The following is a 23,110-nucleotide window of genomic DNA, read 5'->3' on the forward strand; positions in this document are numbered from 1 at the left end:
CATAGATGCTTTTCACTCATATCTTGAGGAAAAGCATCTATGGTTCCTATATACTTTACCATTGCGATGTGAGGTCCACTCTTGAGGTCACTTCAGCATTATTCATCTTCAAAAGTAAGATCCCAACTTGGAGAATATGATTGAAATCAAGCCATTTCACCGAAGAAAAAGCTCATAATCGAATTATTTTGTCAGAGAAGGATCAGAATTCACCTATACTAGTGATGGAGAAGAATCAATCTCCTCAATTTCTAACACAAATCTCGAAGGAGTAGGTAAATAATAATAATAAAAACTTGCCACAAATGGTAAAATAAGATCTGTGGTGACGTTAAAACCCCCAATATGGGAGATATGGAATCAGGAGATATTTACAGTGGGGACACTTGCCCCCACAAGAAGTTATGAGCTATTGCAACAGATAAGGAGTTATTTATTATGAGCGATTGCCCCCTCTCTACTTGATTTGTGCTGAATAATGTATCAAAAATGTATAAAAAGATTATTAGTGTCAACGATGTTGGACACAAAATGTCCAATACCATTCTATGAGAGAGAATATTGAGGTGTATAAGTGCATTCAACTTTCCCTAGGATTATGTTAGTATTCAAACAGGACACTGTAACGAATTGATCCAAGAACAAATAAACAAATATGCAATCACACACACAAACAGTGATTTATGTGGTTCCCTCAAAGATTGAGGAATCTTCCACCAATCTAAACCTATTCCACTATGAGGATAAAACTCTTTATAGAGCAATTAACAATATTGCTTACCGATCAGGCTCCACAAACCATAATAGAAAATTGTGAATATTACAAAAATAATTTTATATTATATAAAAAAAAAATTAATCCATAAATTGTTGCAAAAGATCTCAATAAGAGCCTTCTAACAGCTTTATATTTAATACAAACCAACTTAAAGATTAAGAGTAATATCCTTTTGATGAAACCCAAACAAAATACTGACCTAAGTTTTAAACAAGAGATGGAAGGAGAGACATGGTTAGTTGTTATAAAGTAGTTTAACAATATTATAAATTTAGGCATTTTATAACATGACCTCCATACAAGAAAAATAGAGGAGAAAGGTCAGAAGAGTAATATTAGATTCATAAATTTGCCAACATTTGATGGGTATAACTCAGTTTACTTGTTTGTAGTATGTATCAACATGAATTACTACAAATGCAGTGAGTTGTTATGCTTCTAATTCAAACAAAACAAAGAAATAAATGAAATATGCATGATTTACGACAAAATTGGATTTGAAATAAATATATAATACATGATTCTTACCTTCTGATGCCCGCCTTTCTTTGTAGCCAATGGTTCAACGACTTCCTCGTAACCTTTAGCCTTTGTAAGATTGCAGGTCTCCTGGCTGAAGATTCAAATTTTTTAATGGGCAACTCATTCTTTCTTAGATTTTCTCGGCTTTGAGCTAACTGAAGAGGAATCTCAAGATCATTTCTAATAACTGGAATTCTAGGTACAGCCAATACAACCTCAAGACCTAATTCATCCCGTAAAAGTTTGACTACTGCATCCTGCACCTCAGACTCATGGTTAGCAGAACCTTCTTTCCGGGCTCCTAAGATGATAACCAGGACATCCTTGATCGGATTTCCTGCAAAATAAAAATGGAAAGATGCATTAAATTACTGAGGTGATGGTACAAAATGCTTGTATATTGGATAGTAAAAATGTACGGATCACTAGACATTATTGTCTTTGACATTATTAATGTCTTAACCCAACAGTTTATAGTTGGCACCATGGATATTGTTCTGCTATTTAATTCTATCTAGAATGAAGTCTACATGCCCTGGCATGAGCTTGATTTAATGGAGGGATTCACATAAAAGGAATTGGAAAAAGTTATCCATCAGCATCCAATCTTACAAAACACTCGATCTGGGCTTGGGACCAGCAATGCAAGGGCGCTGCTTGACACTGGTGAACTATACGAATGGTAGAAAAATATTAATGTACTAGAGGTTGCCCGTGCCCATTCTCTTTGGGATTAAAGGGATAAAAGAAGACAAATAATAAAGTTGGAGAGGTATTATTAAAAGGGGGTGGGGGGTGAAGTAGAAAGCCAATAAAGTTGCAAGGGGGGAGAAGAAGAAAGAGAATAAAGCTAAGGGTATTTTTGGAAAGAGGAAGAAGAGAAAAAGGTAAAATTGCAAACTTATCCTCGAGATACATTGTTTATGAGGTATAAATCTTGAGACAAAGAGAGTGGGATCCACAATTGTGTTTTATTATATGGATATCAACATATATTTGATCAAGTAACCCTGGCAAAAATAATGGCAACATTGGTACAAAGATTTTTAACGATTAGAAGAAGATAAATGAAAAAGGAGACCGATGAAGGTAGAAAAACCTAAAGACATGACATAACAGACGATATGATCAGTAGATTAAGTGGACAGGCAGAACAGGATTCGTGCAGCCATCCCCAAATGGTTGTGATTCTGTCTAGCGCAAATACCTTTGAATATTTTAATCCTATCAAGACTTGCAATACAAATCCAGTAATACAATGATATATAAAGACGTCCTGAAGAGAGACAAACAAAAATCAGGCCGCCCAGATAGCTGGAAGACAAGAAATGTAGATAATATTGAAAAAAACAAACTTATCAAAAAAAATTAAATAGATAAAAAATAAAGAAAAGGTTTTCAAGTGGGATTTTATGTAATGAACTTTCAAACTTCAGAAGAACAATTGTGTTAGTGTAATCATACTAAAAAGGAAATTATTCTGACCTATAGAATAGCTCTCTTTGATCATCCGCAGAGCTGCGAGAACAACAATCCGGGCTTCAACCTGTTGATACATAAGATGGAATTTTGAGGACACATATAAAAAATGGTGATAGTAATAAAAATTCTCACCAGAAAGCATGGAAAATACAAATCAATTGAGGTTGATTACAAAATAAAAATAAAAAGGAAAAGAATAAAAATTTACCAGAAAAGGGAAAAAAAGTTGAAGCAAACCCAATTACCATGGATGAGGAAGTGAGACACACTGATGCTATTGTCAGTCAAACAGAAGACTAGCGCCTACCTACGTTTGGTATTTCCACATCAGATGGTACGTATGAGTTACCACCATCAAAGTGATTTTTTAAGCTCATGGTACCTGATCCTTAAAACCCCCATATGGTACCCTTGTTGACACAACATGAAATGGGAATATATTGGAGTTGAGTTGGATATGGTTTGGCTTTCCCCAGATAATTTATATGCAAAATATTAGTGCAATGATTATACTAGAAATTGAAAAAATCTGAAGTGTACAACTTTAATATCCTAATTATAGAAAGCCAAATCACTGTACCCTAGGATTTTGGGGGTCAAAGTCAAATATCCAATACCATTTACCAGGATACAACACCTACACTCGTGTAAAATGGGAAGCAGTCCCTAGAGGACTTTATATCAAAATGCAGCAACTATGCCAACAATTTGCTCATGCCCTAGATCCAATATAAAAATCCTGAATCCTGATGATGATCATTCAGTGCAGCCAACATTGCCTTCAGGAAGAAATATTCTACTAGTTCAACTACTGTCTCTAAGTTATGTTTCAATTGACCATAGTCAACCGTACCTTCGTAAGCCCCCGAAGATCAACAGACAAGCTGTCCGCGATATCTTTTTGCAAGTGCGCTGCAATTTTTTCAAGAAGCATACTTTGAGGTTTCCTTGCGTCAATTTTATTATAAGAATTGCATAGGCCCAGTGTGCCTTGATTTTTGTTGTTATCTTGTATTACTCCTTCACACCACTCCTCGATTAGTTCCTTGAGAAAATAATCATTTGGATTGTACCTGCAATAGCCATGCTTTTTTAGAAAGAAAAATATAACCTGAAACATGATAAAGTAGAATAGCGTTAGGTAATGTCTCCACCTAATTTCTATTAAATGGCAATCAGTAAACATTTTTGAAAAAGGAATGATCTGCTAACCAAATGTGTGTGTTTTTAATTTTATTTTTTTAGTGGTATTTCAGATGTTCTTTTTATTTTGAGCATTAATCATGAAAGCCTTGCTATTTCGTGATGTATATATACATCAAAATTTCCAATTCTAAAAACATAAATGGAATTTTTAAACAAAATGTGCAAAAATAGGCTTAACATACCCTGCTTTACGCATATCCTGGTATATGGCCAGGCATTGCTGTACCTCATGCAAAGATCCATACCTGCTACGAGCTCTAAGAATTGTATTATATGTCACCTGAAATAACAACTTTCCGAATTTACCCATCTTTTCTTGAGTCCATAATCCTTCTAGTTCATAATATACTGATTATTATGAAACCACCATCATCCTTTAAAAATTCTAATTTGTGACTCTCCTTTGGGGATACTCATTTTCCATCAAAGAAAAAAAATACTAAACAGAGCTAGCATAGCATTTTCTGTAATAGAACTAGTGAATGATAAAGACATAAGAGATTGTAATATACTCCAAGAAAGCCTAGCGGACCATTCAGTTGTCAAACAAGGATCTGTGATTGTGATTATAATTGTGTATGGCATTAGTTTTATAATTACAAAAAGCAGTAAGCAGGAATGGTAAATTCAAAATGAGGGATGAAAGATTTTGGATCATTGATTCATTGGTAGGTGGATGAAGTTTCGGAAAAAAATGTTTGTTCATCCATAGATGGTGTATTGAATGTTCTAGCTTGTACACCTCCCACCCTAAGATTTTGTTTTCTTTTTTGTTCTGTAGTCAAGAGTAGTTTATCGGACCATGGACGACTTGGAATATGTTTTATATTCTGGAGCGCTCAACCAATAGAACTATCACACAGATGGAATTATTGAACCGAAGACCTCCATAAGGGGATGGTACACATCCTATTACCCGTGTCTTGTTAGTGAGGGAACAAAACTGACAAATAGGATATAAAGAAAATCAAATGAGGCACAGAAAAACAATCTATCATTTATAAAGCTCACCAAATTTGGTTGTATTCTGTATCGTTTCATCTCTTCAAATAATGAGAATGCTATCTTCAAACTTTTGTTTTCTACACAAGCCTGCGACAAAAAGAGCAAGGTGCGTCAGATTAAAGTGGATGAACAAAAAGAAAGGGGACTGAACATCTTAGCAAACATAAGATTAGGACTACACAAGCATCAACAGAAAACTAAATATAACAAGACGAAAAGAAAGTAAACCTTGATGGCTGTTGTATATGCGACAACGTCAGGTTTAATTCCAGCATCACGCATGGCTTTTACTGCCTGTACCAAAAACACATTAAAAATGCAAAAAGAAGGCCATCAGAGAATCTAGATCTTTATAAAAGCTTTTATAGGAAACACTACAATATCAGGAGGACAGGGGGATTACATTGATATGTTTACAGCATATTACATGGAGTACCCTGCGTAGTACTACCGCAGATTAAGAGAAAATCCCATAATCATTTAGGAGCAGATGTAAATTGTGCTTCCACAATCATGAAATCATGAGGAGGTAATAAGACCAAAAGGGACTTCTAATCAGATTTTTAGACTTGAGGAAGGTCAACAACAGATCCATCGACCTATATTGATGTACGACAATAGTTATGACATGGTGAATGCAAGAGATGGACCCTTTGGTGCTTACTGGTTGACAAACATGTTGAACTCCCAAGGAACAGGAGTTCCAATATCCCTAAGGCCTAAAGGCATATAAAATATCATTTCTAAAACATGAATTAACCACATTAATGTTCAAAAAATAATTAACCACAAGATATGGTTCTGAAAACTAGATCTAGATCATAATTTAGTCGAACTAGTTTCCGAAGCTAAATGGACACAAGAAATGGTATTGAAAACTATATCAAAAGGAAAGAGCAATTATTAGCAGTAATTAGCCTCAAATTTGGCTAATTATGTGTAAGGTAAACCATATATAGTTCTTCAAAGTCCAACTATCTATCAAGTCCAGAACCAACGAAAGGAAAATTATTCACATGAATTCTCTGTAAAACATTTTATTATACTTTTAATTTGTGAAACAATAAAACTACCATTAGCTACACGCTTGAATCAACGAAAGACACAGATTTAAATATAATTTCTAGAAGGAAATAATTTGTTCAGAGACCCCAACAATTTGAAATAAGGCTTTGGAGATGATGATGATGATATTCTAGCATCAGCTAGATTAAAATACTATATTTTTCTCCAGAACTAGAAGCAAAATGGCAGAAATTATGTCATTTAGATTTTTGGGCAAGAAGGACAAAATTAAGGTGTTATTTCAGTATAGAAGCGAGTTATTGTTGGGGGTCAACACACAATTGAAGTTACTATTTTCAGGAAAAAGCATGTTCTTCTTCAATACTATGAAGCCATTAACTGCTACAAGTGAAAATAATTGAACCAAGTAGCAACTGGTGTCAACAGTGTTTAAGAAGAACATACCAGATTTCATAACTTCATTAAAATAAAGGAAAAAACATATCCAAATTATACCTGTATGCTACCCCCTACATTTCCCGAGCTTCCACAAATATCAATCAAAATTGACCAGCTTATGTTGTCAGGAGAAAGACCAGCCATCTTCATCTCATCCATCAGCACTTTGGCACGGTAGTAATCGGTACCACAAGCCTTCATCAAAATATTATACGTAGCTGTTGTAGGTGTGAAGGAAACCTCCTTGGCAAAGCTTAAATGAAGAGGATCAGAATTGCAACTTTGCAAATTAGTAGCAATAACATTTCCACTTGAACGCTCTCTAGTTTTCTGGAACCCACTTTCCTTCCAGGACTGGAAAATTCGAAAAGCTCTGTCATACTGGCATGCTTCGACACAAGCATAAAGAAGGTTGTTGCAACACTGTGAATTGGGTTCACAATCAGACAGTAGCATCTCTTCAAATACTTGAATCGCCTGCTCAACAAGACCCGCATTGGCACATGCACTGATCAATGATGACCATGTAACTACATTAGGTGTAACACCAGCTGAAAGCATATCTTCTTTAATTTTCAATGCCATTTGCCACATTTTTGCATCTGCAAAGACCTTTATAATCGTGCTGTATGTGATGACATCCAATTCTAGTGCCCCTGCTGATGCCTTATGCCTTACTTCCTTATAGATGTCTTGCGCCAAATCAGCTCTTCCAGCAATACAACATGCCTTTAAGAGTATATTATAAGATGCCATATCTGCAGTGACACCTAGATTCTGGATATATGGATGAAAAGAGGGTCAACAAATGTTTGACCAATAAAACAGCTTAATTTTATGTAATAGTCAAGATTTCAACTGAGGATTACAAAGGAAAGGTACTAGCTAAGCCATATGCTTGATTACACATAGCCAAAAAAAAAAAAAAAAGAATTGAAAAAGAAAGAAGACAAAAATAACCAAACAAAACAAAAAGAACAGATCCCTTATCATGGTACATTGTGATTCGATTACCTCCTAATAATTATACATAAAAATAAACCAGAATATGACAAACAGATTTGGGAAGAACTGATTTTAAGGTTTACTGAGACCAATCACATAACACATACACTATTAAAACTAGATCTTCAATAGAACCCACCTATAAAGCAAGATAAAGGAGGAGATAGCATTACTTGCATATGCTTGTAGACATGCAAGGTGTAGCCTAAGTCATGTGCATTCACATTCATGAGACTGTTGAGAACGAAAATATTTGGGGTGACCTTCTGAGCAAGCAACTCCTGCAGTAGTACTCAAAATTTGTCAAAAAAAAAGACCTATCTTGCAGAAGCCTGAAAAATCAACAAACATCCATAAACAAAAGCCGCACATGAATACAAGTTGTGTTTTAAGACAGCATGACATTATAGAAACAGAGAAAGAAGAAGAAAGCAAATTATCAAGAAAGAACCAGAATGCAAGTCAAAGTATTCCCAACTGGTTTCCATGAATTTTTACACATAGAATAGAATATCTTATTCTATGATAGCTCCCAAATCTTTTTATTTGTATAGGCAAGTGATGAAGGTGGATATTGAACCCAGGTCTATGGTATTACCACTCACATAACGAACTTAACAGGCTAACATCTTCGATATCTCCAACTCTTAATTGAATGGGAATAGAAACATTAGGATTAACCAGTGTTTCAAAAATAGTATCAGGCCTACGCTTCAGAGCGGGGCTTCCCCAAAACACTCTACATCTGACTAAAAAGAGTAAAAGCTTGTGAAACATATAAGTCATCCACTGAGGCTTTGGAAGGAGGGCTGGGGGGGGGGGGGGGGGGTTGTTTCTCATGCCTCCTGTACCTTTTTTAAAAGCATTGTGTTATAGGTGTAAACCTTACACTTTTATGCTGGTGGTGGAAATTACACGTTGTAGTAGGTTAAAAAGTTGTATTTTTGTTTCCCCCAAACCTTGGTCAAATAATAGTAAGCTTTCTGCATAAACTAACATCAACGAGAACATCTCTTTTTCCCCATATGAAATGCTTGTTCATAATTTTATTTTCTTTTCAATGTACTTATCCTATTTATTTATTTATATATTTCTATTGTTCATATAAAAAGGCACACTCATGAGGGTTATGCATGATGCTTTAGGCCATTGAAGTGCCTTGTCCCACGCCTTCCACATTCATAAAATTGGGATCAACCATACATAAACCTCTTCCTCCATCTAGAAAATTCAAGACTAATTAAGCATGAAGTAAATCAGGAAAAAAAAAAACAAATCATGATTGGGCACTTTACCTAGCTTTCCATATTCCAACTTCTACTCCATCTCAACTTTTTCATTAGTTCTTTCCCATTTTTTAAATTTATTATAATTTATTTTAGCTTTTTATCAAACTTTTATTCCAAAAGATGTGGCTATGGACAAAATTGAATGGAGGAACAAGATTCATTTAGCCTACTCCAAATCTTTGAGATAAAACTTCAAGAATGATGATCCAACTCTTAAGAAACGACCTGTCAACAGGATACATTTTTGGCACCACAAAACTTGTGACGTTGTAGAAAAAACATGTTGTATGCTATACTTTGTGTAATGGTCAAATTGATCCTGGTTTTCTCGAAGGAAAGTGTCCCCAAGCAAGCAATATGACAACATTCATTTGTGATGTTTTTGTCGATGTTTCCTTCATCTATAACATAAAAGTTGTTTTATAGCCAATCTTTGGAAAGGTTTTCCTTGAAAAAAACAAAAAAGAAAGAAGAAGAAGTCTCTAGCGCCGGTGAGAATGTCTTTCTCCTATTTGGCACTGCTAAATCACACCTTGCTACATCTGAGTCATTTGCCACCCTAAACCTAAATGAAGCAAAATCCTACTAGGAAAATGTGTTTTCTTTGTCACATTTAGCCCAGCAAGTGTAGGTGCGACACAGAACAACTTGATACGCTCCCCTAGAAACGAAGGCGACCATGACAATGGTAGCTCCCTAGAGCAAGCACCACAAGGACAAGAGATTGAACCAGTAATGAGATCACCAGGCTCCCCATAACAAACTTAACTCGAATGGAAGCGGTGGAGAAAACTTAGACAAGCAATTTTTGGATGCTCTCTCATTGAAGATAATGGAATGCCATCTTAACTTGTGATCTGCTAGTATTGCTAACACAAAATTGAAGTAAAGGCCACCTCTTGTGGACAAGTAACTAGATTATTTGTGTACGTGAGATTAAGAATCCTCTATATCAATAAAAAACCCAGTATCCTTTGGAGACTGATGAAATAATCAAAAACATTAACAAGGTCTTCACAGTCCTTAAGTGCAATCGATTACTGATATTCAAAGAATGACAACTCAAATGCAATAGAGGTAGCTAATCATAGCATGGAACAAAGTTATCAAAAGCGCGAGACAGGGCATAAATGGTGGAACCTCTAGGGCCTACGAAAGGGTTAAGCAGAAAAAAAAATGTTCCAATTTTTTAATGTTGTAGTAAAGGTCATGCAAAATTGTCAACTAAAAAAAAAGAAAGAAAAGAAATACCAAACAATGATGATAAATATGCCTTCTATCAAACAAAAGCTTGAGGTAGGAGGATACTCCTAGAGAATCCAAATAGAATTGGATCCTCAGAAAATCTGTATTGATCTCTAAGAAATATTTGCTTTGCCTCTCATCTCAGTCGTATATTTGATGGGGAACCACAAAAAAAGAAACAAGCCTTGAACAACAGTTGAGGCTCTCCATCAAACGAATGACTGAATTGGAACATACTTTAGAGTTTCAAGAAAAGCGGATTCCTAGAAACCAATATTCACTCCTAAGAAATACACGCTGGTCTCTAGGAAACCCGTGTTTTCCCTCTCATCTTAGTCGTATGTTTGATGGAGAGCCTCAAACAACATAAAGTTTGATGTGCAATATCAAACATATGGCTGGGATGGTAACAAAATGTTTGAGAGAGAGAGAGAGAGCTTTTTTCAGGTTTGATTGAGAGAGGTTAACACTTAATGCCCTTACCTAATTTTAGTTGAATATTTGACATAGACATACATTTCCAGTTGACATATCCTCTGCATTTTAAAACTGATGATACACCCTTTAAACCATGGTCTTCTATGAGAGACTACCAAAAAAGATCGAAATACCCCATTTTAAAATCCCTCTTCAAATGGATGGCACCCAGGCGCCAAAACAAGGCCTAGGCAGGGCCTAAAAGCATGGAATATGTGGAGGATTCATAGTACCGTATGATGGATTGTAGTATTGATTTCATGTCCTTAAGGTCCATCCAACATAAATCTTTTCATCAGTAAAGTAAAATGCACTTGGACAACAAATAAGAAATACATTGTAAAAGTATATGTTACCATACCCAAAACAATGCTAGAAGCATCTTTTTTTCACATCCAAAATTCCACTACCCAAACAAGCATACTCACACCCCATCCATGAGCATGCCATCCTCATTAAAAGACAGGTCAACCATAGACCACAAACATCAAAGCTTTAACATGTATGCACTCATGCACATGCACAATCATGACATATAATGTAGAATAAAAGCATCATCAACCATGTACAACACAAATCATTCAACTACGCACATGAAGAAGCAAGTCATGCATGAATTATGTGTGTGGATAACCTAGAAAATGTAGAAAACAGACAAATTAAACAATTACCTCATAAATGTATCTAGACTTCAAGTAGTCACCACAAAGACCACAAACATCTATGATAGAACGGCAAGCATACATATTAGGACTGTTTGAATTGCACTTGGAGGCTTCAAATGCAATCAAAGCGGACATCAAGTCTTGTTTCTTTCCAAATTCATGAATGATGGAACTGAATAAAATATGAGCATGTGGAAGAATACATGCATACCTGCACAATAATTGTTAAAAGAATTAAATAGAGGCTAACATATAGAAAATATGAAAAAGATTAGAATGAGAAATATCATTACGAAAATGTTCAAGTAATAACATTGGAAAGAAAATAATGAACATCCATTAACATGAGGGAAAAATTCATTGCACAGCAACATTGGAAAACAATAGCCGGCCAAGTGAAGAGTGAAAAATATAAAATAAAATTCACATCTCAAAGGACCATAATTTTCATAAAAAATTGCTGAGTACAATTATTACCAATTTAAAAGATTGGAATATTCCAAGAACAATTTAGAAGTTCATACGTTGCATTGACGCAGAAATGACCAGAAGAAACATAATTGCCAAGTTGAGAAAAACTATGTCTCACAATGTAAATGCACCATAGAGAACCTAGTTGTGAATAAAAACTCGAAAGAAACCATTGACTGCTTTCTTCTACCATGGATTGATATAGCCCTTAAGTATACAACGGATTGATAAAGAAGCTAGTGTACCTCTCCTCTTTCTGCACTACTGTACCTTCTTCTACAAAATAAGTCATCCTATGCAACTACTATATAAATAAGAAAACTCCAATGGAAACAAGAAATCCACCTTCACCATACTATTGAAGAAAATGCAAAATCTTATGGAAGAAATTCCCATATCTAATTCGAATGCGATAAGTTGGGTATTTGTTACATACCACACTTGAAAGGCTAAATCTTATAAGAATTTAGTCTATTTGTTAGGCCATTAGGAATGTATGCCACAATAGAGCAGCCTTTTTTTCATGACTTTCAAACCGTCATTGCACAGCTGTTCATATTCTGAACTAATTTTCTTTAAAAAACAAGCATAGTTTTCAAATTTTGTTGATAAAGGTTCCAGATAACAGTAAAATATGATCACATGTCTAGTTTGCAACAATTTTTAAATCCTAAACTCATAATGGCACACTGTGTTTTGGCTCCACTTAACTTAGTATGACCTTGATACCACAACATAAGAGCAGCAAAAGAAACCCAAAAGGATTTCTAAAATATTTCATGGTTGACAAATCAGAGACAAAGGAGCAAGAACAAATAGATTAACTTAACAGATCAAATTAATGCTAAGCATTGGGCAATTCAAATGGGTACTTTAAAAGGAAAGGTAAGCCTTCAAAATACTACTTCATGGGATTGCATTGCAGGAATAGTCTTAGTCATACCTTACAGCCAAATTTGGATTGCGTTTCTGAACACACATTTTAATAATTTCTAGTGGCTCGACAAATTCTTTGACCAAGAAACGGAAACCTATAGCAAAATTAGAGCATTGTTACCAACCACAAAACATTTGTGTAACTCAATGTTTGCAACTAAAGCACACATATTTTACAAAAGAAGAAAAAAAAAGATTGAAAAGCTTAGTAAAGAGAAAAGTAACGGCGGATAAAAATCAAGATTTATGCGAATTTCCATAAAAATAACATTTATCTAGATTTGATTAATTTGTTGAAGAGAAAAAAATACCCTAAAATGTGAAACAAAATTTAGTTCATTTTCGAGATTTTTTCCCCATCCAAATTCTCCTTTCATCTAAAACGCCTGAAAGATTTTCCACAAAATCTGATGGTTTCTTCCAATTTTACCAACATTTACAACTAAAGTAACTTGCAATAGTGGATAAAATCAAAATTTATGTGAATTTCCATAAAATCATTTATTTTGATTCGAGTAATTTGTTAAAGAATATATATATATATATATATATATATATATATATATATATATATATATATATATATATATATATATATTTTTTTTTTTTTTTTTTTTAACTCTAAAATGTGCACCAAAATTTAGTTCAGTTTTGAGATTTTCGTCCATCCAAATTCCATTTCTACCTAAAATACCTGCAAGAACTTCCATCAAATCGACGAATTCTTCCAATTTACCAACATTTACAAGTCGACGACATTCCAGCACTAACAACTCCCTCACCGATCCATCAAACAGACTCGAAGGAAGAACACCTAACTTCTGAACTCTACTCAAAACCTCAAGAACAAAATCAAGCTTTCCATCGCAAATAAGACCAGAAACACCAGCAGATACGAGATCGATGTTCAAGAAACTAACAAACATCGAAGGATCAATCCTCGAAACCAAAACAGACTCAGTGATCATTAAGAAATCTTCAAGTCTTCCATCTTGAGCGAGCTTCGAAGCTAGATCTGCATAGTATTTTAAACGGTTTCCGTTACGTGGCGTTAGATCTTGACGTACGTTCATGAGAAGAGGAGGAGATGAAGATTGTAATTTGGCGGGAAAGTGTTTGGTGGAAGGATTGAGAGAGAAGGGTTTGTTGTGTTTGTTTGTTGTTGTTGTTGTTGTTGGGGAGATGGTGAGGAGGAGTTGGGTTTGGAGGGAGAAGAATTGAGGAGCCAACGATAAGTAGTTCTCTCATTTTTGGCCAACCGTTTGGTTTGATGATCTCTCCTCTTTGGAAATTATTAACTGTGATCCTTTTTATAGCTTTTGGAGAGGTCCGAAAGGATTGAATTTGAAGGGCAGGTGTTCGTTAGGGGACTAGGGGAGTCTCTAAACCAAGTGTGACTCCCATGGTTTTTTAAAATCGTCCGAGTCATCTCGGTATCCACGAGATTAGAAGACTGAGTTGTCTCTTTTTCTTTTGAGAGCTGCTATTGTCACACCAACCTTTAGTAATGCCACACCAATTCCACAATTCCACATTTGGTGTGGCATTAGTAATTCTCTCTCTTTTCTCCTCCCATTCTTCTTCTTCCTTTGTTTTTCCTACCTATTCTACTTCCTTCTAGTTATTTCTAGTCATCTAAGTACCAATCACAACTTGATATATTTGTGTTTCAGAGATGAGAGAAAAAGAGAAGAGAAAGCACCTTTCTCTCCACCTTGTTTGGATAAATAAGAGAGAAAATAATAGAATAGAAAGTAATTTGTCCTAGTTTCTCACTTTCTTTCCAAATCTCTCTGATTCAGGGGAGAAAAAACTTTAGTAATTTTCTCTACAACTTTCTCCAATTTTCTCTGTTAACTTTCTCTTCTCTACTTTTCATCCAAACATAATGTAAGGCATTTTGTCTCTAACGAGATAAATCATTTAACTCATTTTATAATTACTTATTAATATTTATTAGAAGGTGACATGTGGAACTGCACATGTATCAAATGATTTATCTGTAATTTAAAATATTAATTAAAGGATTTTTTAAGATGGTAAAAAAGATATTTTTGTAATTTAAAAAATTAAACATCATATTTTATAATTTTCTTTTTTAGCAAAGTGATTTTAATTATATTAAATTTAAAAAGAAAAGTGGAGGTATGTATGGCTACTCAAATTTTGGTGTCGAATCACTGCTACTCCTTTCATTGTAATAGACTTCAAGGTGGCATGTTAAAAAATACATGTATGAAAAAAAGGGTTTATTTGTAAATTAAAATATTGATTAAAGTATTTTTAAAGATTACATGGTAAAAAAAGTTTACTTTTGTGATTTTGAAAATCAAATAATGAGATTATGTGGTTTTGGGTTAACTTTTCTTTGTTTGTTTGTTTTTTTTATTTTTTTATCAAAATGACTTTGATCATAGTAACTTTAAGTATCAAAGTAGGGGCATGTATGACCACTCAAATTTTGGAATTTAATAGTAAAAAAAGATATATTTAATTATATTCAAATATTTAGAATTTAATAATTTAAAGATATACACATCTTTAATATTGTAACCTAAGAAGGTGGAGTAGACGGGAAAAAACTTTGAAGTGGGCTGCCCGCATCAAATTTTCGGTAGAATCCTCTTCTCTGAGTTACATGTGACATATTTAAGGATGTATCCCAAATATTGATAAAAAAAATAGGGGTGTAAAATAAATATAAAAAGTCACGTGTCATATTGCGAAAAAGGGTTCTACCAAAATTTTGAAGCTAGTTACCTGCTTCATAGCCAGACTCAGTAGAAGTGATTCGAAAAAAATCAAGAAAATCACAACCTAATGCGATATAATCACCTTGATTAGTTTTCAAAATTATAAAAGTATCATTTTCTTTTACCATGTAATCATCTAATACCCTATAGTTAATATTTTAAATAACAAATAAGCCTTTTAATATGCGTGCTTTTGCACATGCCACCTTCGAGTATAATATAAGAGTAATGATTTTCAGTCTCCCCAGATGAAATACTCAAAATACTCTCTTGACGTGACAATGCAATTATGTATCCCGATGAGTCAAGATCTACCATTCTAGCACATGTCACGTCAGGAGAGTAATTTGCGTATGGCACGTAGGGGAGTCAGATTATCACGACTCTAAATATAAATAAACTGGATTAGTGTTCTAATAATCATACTAACGGTTCGAGTTGACAAATCGGGCCAACTCATAACTAGGACAAGTCCATGCCTGATCAGGTCTTGGCCCAGCCCGCATGATTCCGGCCTATTTTTGGGCTGGCCCGTGTATTTAAAAGAATATATTTACACAAAATATTTTACATATATAAGTAATCGGGTTGGGCTACAAAATGAGCATATATCCCAAACCTGGCCTATGATGAGCCGGGCTAGATTGGGCTGATAAAGAGCCCATTGATAGCCCTAACTAGAAGTCACCAATAAGATTATTGAATGTTTACATATAAGATGAAAGAGTGACTGTGATTATAAAATTTAATGTGGATACATATACATCACTTGTGGGCCAAGTTGGCCCAGTTTGATTGGTATTAACTATTAAGCCTTTGTCGAGCCCAAATTTATTGGGTTTGAGAATTGCAAACCTTTTTGTTTTATTTTTTATATCATGGGTACCCCCACCTTTCGGGTGGGACTAATCACATGATCACACACACCACCCCCTCGGAAAGTCCTGAATGCAAAAGGTTGAGTCGAGGGTCAATCGGACCCTGGAGGGTTGCCCTAAGAAATTGATAGTTTTGTGGGGTTTCGAACACTTGACCTACTCTTCATGAGAAACTTATCAAAGCTAGGCTTGCCACTAGGCCAACCACTTAGGGTTTGAGAATCCTGAACCTAATCCTACTTTGCGAGCTCAAAATAATGCCCTAACCCTCATTTTATCAGAGCCTAAAATAGCCATAAAAGTGTAAGTGTCTCGAAAAAGTGAGTGTGAGTAAAATCCCAAGATTCAAAGCACCTCAAGCTACACTGTATCCTTTGTTCATTCTTCTTCAAAACTTTATTAAAGTAACATTATCTTGAGACACTAGAGGAATGTCCTCTCATCTCGACGCATCTAAGTAGACGAATGACATTTCAAGTTATAAATATGAGTAATGATAACATGACTCACTCACATGACATACTCAATCGACTCTTCTGACGTGACATGTGCGGCAATCGTAGATCTATATTAATTGGGATACACAACTGCACATCTCCATGAAGTACAATTGTGTATCTCAAGGAAGAGTACATATCTACAATTCTAGCACACGTCACATTGTCACATCAGGGTGACGCGATGTGAGGGAATCATTTTATCACAATTCTAATTATATTCTTGACAAAGTGTAAATTACTCTTTGATCCCCTATAATTTGGTATAATTCCATGTTGACCCCCTATTGTTTTAATAATTGAACTTACCTCCCCTTTCACTAACAATGTTAAAATTCATATGTTATTTTACTATTTTACCCTTTTGTTTTGTTTTTATTATTACAAAAATATTTTTAAAACGATAATTAAAATTTCTCCCATCTAAGCATTGACATACTTAAGTATGAACCCATTTTTTGACAGGGATATTTTTGTTTATGAAAAAAAAAAAATTTTAAAAGGGTGAAATGGTCTTTTAAAAAATAAACATAATTCTGTTTGGCTGACGGCAAGTAAACGGAAGTGATGGTAAATGAGCCCCTTAGATAACTATAAGGGAGGTAAGTGAAATTATCAAAACTTTAGGAGGTCAACATGAAATTATGCCAAATTACAAGGGGGTCAAAGTGTAATTTACCCTAAAATCAACTCTCAGTGTTTCTTTCTGGCATTAATCACAGTGCACAGTAACCCCTTAAACAATGCAAAAAAGATAAAAGAAATAGAAAAAATTACTCTTAAACTTTAACATAAATCCATTAGATCATAAACACTAATTAATAAACAATAAACAATCTATCTCCTCCCCTTATTACCCAATAAAATTAATTACCAGAAGGTCCTTATATTTAAATTAAAATTAAAAACTAAAAACACAAACAACAACAACAAAAACAAAAAAAAACACAGACACCAACCCATAACCCAAAACTACACCATCATCTCTAACTATGCCCACATAGCTCCTCAAAGCTGGTAAAAATAGTAACCTTCCCTTATCACTAAGAAAACATCTTCCCAATTAAGAAAAAAATAAAAATCAAGTCTTCTAGGTGTACGAGGTGATAGGAGGGGCAATAGAGCAATCAAAGCTTCCCTACATCTTCTTCTTCTTTCCCTTCATCCCACTTTCTTTGGTGAACACACCTATAAATAAATGAAATATGATAGCTTTGATCATCCCTCTCTTTGGAGGAATCCTTACTTTTTCTTGTTTTGGAGACTGAAACTTAACTTCTCTGTTAGACATGTTATAGGTTTTGTAGGCAAAATTGAAACTATAGGAAAGACGAAACAAGAGTATGAGAAAAAACAAAGACAATAGAAATAGAAACAAATTTATATGAAACAAGGAATTGAGAGATTGTATATATATATATATATATATATATATATATATATATATATATAGAAGAAAACAAAGGAGTAAAGAATATATGTTCTTTCTGGTTCCCACTTGAAATGGTCTTTTATTGATTTATTTACTTTTCCTTTATCTGATGTCATCCTATGATAGTTTCATCATCGTAGCTAAGGCAGTCAAAGTCAATGCTAAGGTGTCTACTGTCATTTGAGTTAAGACCTTGACCCCATAAATGTAGTCCGAGTTCTAAAATTCTAACTACAAAACTAATAAAATTTGAGTTGAGCTGAGATTTAATACCAGTTTACTATACCTTATAGATATATTTGCAATATGTATTATAGTTAGACATATAATTTTGTATTATATAAGAATTTAACTAAAAGTAAAATAAAATGTTTAATTACAATTTTACTCTCATATATAACTACTAGTGGTTAAATAAGACATTAATTTCGTATTTGATTTGATAATTTGCACATAGGCCCTCATCATGCCCCCCTCCCCCTACACAAATATTTTAAAAGTAATTTTTTTCATTAAAAATGTTAATTTCAATTTTTCTTTTCTTAGCCTTGTTAACCAATCAACTCCAAAAGATTGATTTGATAGATAAGGGGAGAACTATGAATATAAGAGGGTCACACTCGAGATTGAAGGAAAATATACACTCAACACTACCTCTCACCCAAAAGATGGAAAGATTCAATCCCGTGACCTATACAAACCTAGTATTTTGATATCATATTGACAATTATTTATCTCAAAATATCGATCTTATGGAAAAGGCATCATTACGCATATGAAAAGGCCACAAGTCGAATTAGGATACAATACATGAGCACGTGACACCCAAGAACGGAGGTAGATAACACAACACTCAACAGAACTGATTCTATTAAGGTCAGGTAAGGCTTAAACTTAGGCTCAATAAAGATATAGTTCAGGTGAATCCCTAGTCTCCAAGCCTAAATCCTGATTGATCAACAACTAGTAAAGCCCTAACTTGACACTTATGAATAAGTGACCCAAAAACCCATGTTTCGCTGACTAAACCAATTTTATTATAAAATTCGGGTCGGACCACCAATTCGGGTATGCTTTTTAAACCACTGGAATCTGGATACATGGAGAGAAGAAAATGTGAAAAAGTAAAATGGTTAGTTGAAGAGAGAATATATGCTTCCATTGAAACATCTATAACTTTTGCTATCAAGTATTTTCTCTTGTAAAAATATTACTTTCGAAAAAGCACTTGAAGAGATCAAATAGCTTCTCTTGGTAATTTGGGGGCTAAGAGAGCCTTGGAACTTTGATTTTGAAGGAAATGAAGTAGTAAAAGCGGCTACTGTCGAAGTCAGGCAAGATTTGATAATTTATTGGTGGGGTTACATCATGGTTTCAAAACTTAGTTTGTCGTCTTGTCTTCTCCCTTCCATGGATGATACCGAGTTGTCTTGGAGTTGTCTTGGACGAGTCAACTTGTGCCAGACAAATCTTTTTATCGATTTAGAATGATTGATTTATATATATTTAAATTAAAATAATTATGATGTTTTAGTAAAATAAATTAGATTAAAAGATGTTTAGTCATAAAATCATATTTAAATTCTAAAAAAAATTTAATTATTTTAATTAAAACCTACAAAATCCTAGTTTACCCTGCCATAATTTCTAAATATCGTTGGAGAGATCTTGTTGATCTCGTGAGATGATATGAATGTTGAGACACCTTGTATAGTTGTTGAATGAGACCGAAATGACTTTGGCGGGTCATCTGGGTATCGGACGAGATTTAAAACCATGGGTTCAATTCGATTAATTCAACTATATTTATAAAAATTTCATAAAAAAATAATGAAAATTTTGAGTAAAAACAAATGATATTTTTGGGTTTTTTACCAAAGTCCATCTTCAACCTCCTTAAAAATCCTATCTTCTTCAGGTTTGAATGGTGAAGAAAATTAAAATTTCAAGGTAAAAGGTACAAATATTATCATATTTCATAATTAATTGATAAATAGTCGATTCATTCCTTAATTAATGGATTTAATTTCTTAGAGAATTTACTAATAGAATTAGAGAGTGGAAATGGAGTGAATTATTAGGAAACCCTACCTCAACCCTCGACTAAGCCTCCATCAAACAAACGGTGAAGATGCTAGCAATTTTCGAAAAATTTTACCAAAAGAAAAGTTATAACAATCCCTAAGAACTCTACTAGTCTCGAGGAAATATGTTTTTTAACCTCTTATCTCAATCGTTTATTTGATGAGAGCCTCTTCCGCTGTGAGTTAAGGATAAAAGAGTACAAAGTAGAAAATGGTAGGTGGTGTACAAAAGACCTGTTACCCGCCCGTAACCGACACGAAAATACCCAAACCGAACTTGGCTTGGTTCAATTCAGTTACGACTTATATGGTCTAGAATGGACTCGAACGTGTAAAATACTCAATACTTGTACTTGATGCCCATTACCCATAAAATATTTAGATTTTTAAGTTAAAACTATGTAGAAATGTCTTATATAATTTGCATATACTCCATTTTTTATAAAATTTTCTAATATAGTAAGATTTATATATTTATAAATTTGAACTTTAATTTAAATTTAAACTTTAAAGTTAAACTAACTTATATAAATAAATCAAATTTTAAATTTTAATATACGTCCAAATTGGTACCCAACCCGAATCTATACCTGTAAAATACCCAAAAAAATAGGTTTTGGTAGGATACGGATACACCCTTTTGATATTTATACGTACTAAAAAATTAATGGATTGATTCTGATTTCATGTATACCCGATCTGTACCCGAAAAATCTGGTCGGATTCGGTTCTGTCATGGGCTTATAGCTGTCGTCTCTTTTCATGACACGTGTCACTCCAGCATTAATCTAAATTTTCTAAGGCCTCCTTATGACACACGCCCTCATCACATAACCTTACATCATTTGCCTTGGGATACGGATAATTATAAAAAATTTCTTGTGTATCCCGAGGCAAATAATTTATGATTATGTGATGGGGGTATAATACTAGTGTGTGTCATATTATCACGACTTTTTTTTATATTGCATGTTGTGATAAGTATTTAATATCCAACCAAAAAAACAAAATATTTTACATATATAAATAATCGGGTCTGGCGACAAAATGGGCATATATCCCAAACCTGGCCTATGATGAGTCAGGCCAGATTGGGTTGATTACTAGCCCATTAACAGCCCTAACTACAAAAGTTGAATGTATATATATGTATAGGTCCCGTTCAGCAACAAACATTTTGGCAAAACATTTTTGAAAACATGGGTTAGAGGTTTTGGAACGGGCTGATTTTTGGTGAGGATGATCTCCTCGACTTTTAGCCCCAGTTTAAAAGTTGAAAAATCGTGGACCGTTCATTTTTTGTAAATCATTTTTGATGGGGTTAGAAGTTTTGGAATGGGCTGATTTTTGGTGATGATGATCTCCTCACCGTAGAGATCATCCTCACCAAAATCAGCCCATTCCAAAACCTCTAACTCATGTTTTGAAAAATGTTTTGCCAAAAAGTTAGCCATTGAACGCTACCCATATATATATATAATGCATGATTTTTAAACTTGTTCGAGACCGAGACGTATCGTCCGAGTTAACTCAGTATCAGAGCTGAACGAGAACAACTCACAAAGTCATTTCTTGACCGAGTTTTATGACTCACGTGTAATTTTTTGATTTGTCTCACGAGACGTCTCAAACGTATCAGAAAACTCGTCTGAGACGACTTGGTATCAGAGCTGAACGAGACGAGACGAGATACCTAGTTTAAAAACCATGATATAAGGTGAAACATTACTTGTATATAAATAAACCGGATTAGTGTTCTAATAATCAAACCAAACGGTCCAATTAGATTATGTAATAATGTTGATTCAACGGTTTAGGAAAAAAAAAATGTTGGTTCAGTTTACTCATGTAGATGAGGCATGAGCATTCACTAATAAATATACATTGAATTTGATTGACCAAAAAAATGATAAAATCAATATCAAATCCAGAAACTAGAAGTAGGGCTGTCAATGGGCCGGGTGGGGTTCGGGTTGACAAATCGGGCCAATTCTTAACTAGGATAAATCCATGCCAGATCAGGTTTTGGCCCAGCCCGCATGATTCCAGCCTATTTTTGGGCTGGCCCGTGTATTTAAAAAAATATATTTATACAAAATATTTTACAAATATAAGTAATGGGGTTGGGCTACAAAATGGGCATATATCCCAAGCCTGGCCTACGATGAGCCGGGCCAGGTTGGGCTGATAAAGAGCCCATTGATAGCCTAACTAGAAGTCACCAATAAGGTTGAGGCCCTGTTCTTTTGGACTTCAGGAACCAGTTTTTTTTTTTACTTTTTCTGCTTTTAAGCCAAAAAAGTCAAGTAAATAACGTTCGTTTGGGCTTTTTTGGCTCCCGCGAATTTCAATTGAAGCCCAAAAGTGGCTCCTAAAAGAATTCACCCAAGAGAGGCTTCTTGAAATGACTATTGCGGGAAGTCAAAAACGTAAAATGACGTAAGTGTAGTTATCAAAATACCCCTCATCTTTAATTAAATTTCCAACTAAATTTAACTTTGAAAAATGGAATGAAATGACTAAAATACCGTTCATATTTAATCAAATTTTCAACTAAACTTAATCATAAAAAATAAAAGAGAATTACCAAAATACCTTTCATGTTTACCAATTACCAAAATACCATTCATCTTTGATCAAATTTCCAACCAAATTTAACTTTAAAAAACGAAAAGGAATTATCAAAATACCCTTCATCTTTAATCAAATTTCCAACTAAACTTAATCTTAAAAAATAAAATAGAATTACTAAAATACCCTTCATCTTTAAATAAATTTTCAACCAAACTTAACCTTAAAAAATAAAAAAGAATTACAAAAATACCCTTCATCTTTACTATCTAGATCAAAAGTAATTCAACATCATTACTTTCTTATTAAAATACTCTTTATTTTTATGTGGATGTTGGATTGTGTATTAT

At 34.0% G+C, this 23,110-nt stretch overlaps 1 protein-coding gene across 1 annotated transcript; it reads right to left on the reverse strand.

Moving 5' to 3' along the window:
* Positions 1-1,113: 1,113 nt before the first annotated feature.
* Positions 1,114-13,902, reverse strand: LOC147384670 (Tetratricopeptide repeat (TPR)-like superfamily protein). Its single transcript, XM_086425262.1, is given in 12 exon segments — positions 1,114-1,637; positions 2,786-2,846; positions 3,636-3,855; positions 4,171-4,268; positions 5,000-5,080; positions 5,222-5,287; positions 6,515-7,234; positions 7,636-7,743; positions 11,145-11,349; positions 12,553-12,640; positions 13,240-13,718; positions 13,720-13,902. Coding segments are annotated over 12 exon segments (2,535 nt in total). The 5' UTR covers positions 13,794-13,902; the 3' UTR covers positions 1,114-1,302.
* Between the last annotated feature and the right edge of the window lie 9,208 nt (positions 13,903-23,110).

Source organism: Akebia trifoliata, chromosome 15 (genome assembly GCF_017979445.1).
Source record: "Akebia trifoliata isolate Shusen 1 chromosome 15, ASM1797944v1, whole genome shotgun sequence".
Classification (NCBI taxonomy): domain Eukaryota; kingdom Viridiplantae; phylum Streptophyta; class Magnoliopsida; order Ranunculales; family Lardizabalaceae; genus Akebia; species Akebia trifoliata.